General features: G+C 33.2%; 1 protein-coding gene across 1 annotated transcript in view; it reads right to left on the bottom strand.

Moving 5' to 3' along the window:
• Nucleotides 1-541, bottom strand: part of LOC103518511 — an 8,785-nt gene extending 8,244 nt beyond the window's left edge. Inside the window, exon 1 of the mRNA XM_026830283.1 lies at nucleotides 397-541. Coding sequence (XP_026686084.1) covers nucleotides 397-447 — 51 coding nt within the window. The 5' untranslated portion in view covers nucleotides 448-541. The remainder of the gene's footprint in view (nucleotides 1-396) is intronic.
• Between the last annotated feature and the right edge of the window lie 616 nt (nucleotides 542-1,157).

Raw genomic sequence — 1,157 nt, 5'->3', positions numbered from 1 at the left:
TTGATTTTAAATCATTACATGAAAGTAAAATCGAAAAATCAAATCAAGAATAATAATAATAAACTGAAAATTAAACAATTTAGGTAGGTGGGAGTGCAATGAGGGGAAAGAAAGGTAGGTACTACGTGATGGAGGAGCACACAAATTATGAAGTGAATAAAAGGCGGGGTACAAAATTAATTTCTAATCATTTTTTGGGATGGGATGGAGTTTTGTTTATTTTTTGTGGGCACTTGATTTATTTTGGGAGGAACGACTTAACAAGGCCCTGAAACAAACCAGGGGGTGAAAAGATTCCGTCTTTTTCAGTCATATTCGGGGGTTTGTAGTTCAAAGTTGCATGCATTGGGGAATATTCCGTCATTTCAGGCGTCATAACTTTTTGCAGAAACTTACCATAATATGACGTATGAGCGTAGCGCAACAAAGTACAAAGGCAATAGGCATAGTAACATCGTTTGGTGGGTTTGGGTTATTTCTTAGTGAAAAACACCATAGTAATATCTTTCTGTAAGTTTTAGTAAGTTCGGGTCGTTTCCGACTGAAAAAAATACCATAATAACATCATTATGTAAGTCTTAGTAAGTTCGGGATATTCCCGAGTTAAAAATACCATACATAGTAACATTATTGAGTAAGATTTGGTAAGAAAAATGCTATAGTAACATCATTGGGTAAGTTTTAGTAAGTTCCGACCATTTCCGAGTAAAAATGCCGTAATAACATCATTGGGTAACTTTTGGTAAGTTCCGAACATTTCCGAGTGAAAAATACCATAATAACATCATTGGGTAAGTTCCGATCATTTCCGAGTGAAAAATTAAATAATAACATCATTGGGTAAGTTTTGGTAAGTTCCGACCATTTCCGAGTGAAAATGCCGTAATAACATCATTGGGTAAGTTTTGGTAAATTCTGATCATTTCCGAGTGAAATACATCATAATTATTAGGTAACAAATTATCGTGGATGCATAAGGAGTAAGAATAACTAAAAATTTCACGATTCTAAGCAATGTACAGACAAATCTACAATTTTATTTATATAGATTAGAGGAAGAAGAAGAAAATGAACAAATCATGATATGATATAAGAAACTAAAATGTTCCTGAAAAGTATTTACATATACTTATAGGGACACGATGAGATATATGAAG

This window comes from Diaphorina citri, unplaced genomic scaffold (genome assembly GCF_000475195.1).
Source record: "Diaphorina citri unplaced genomic scaffold, Diaci psyllid genome assembly version 1.1 scaffold2223, whole genome shotgun sequence".
NCBI lineage: Eukaryota > Metazoa > Arthropoda > Insecta > Hemiptera > Psyllidae > Diaphorina > Diaphorina citri.
Note: the sequence above shows the minus strand (reverse complement) of the source record. Positions and strands in the feature narration are given on the sequence as shown.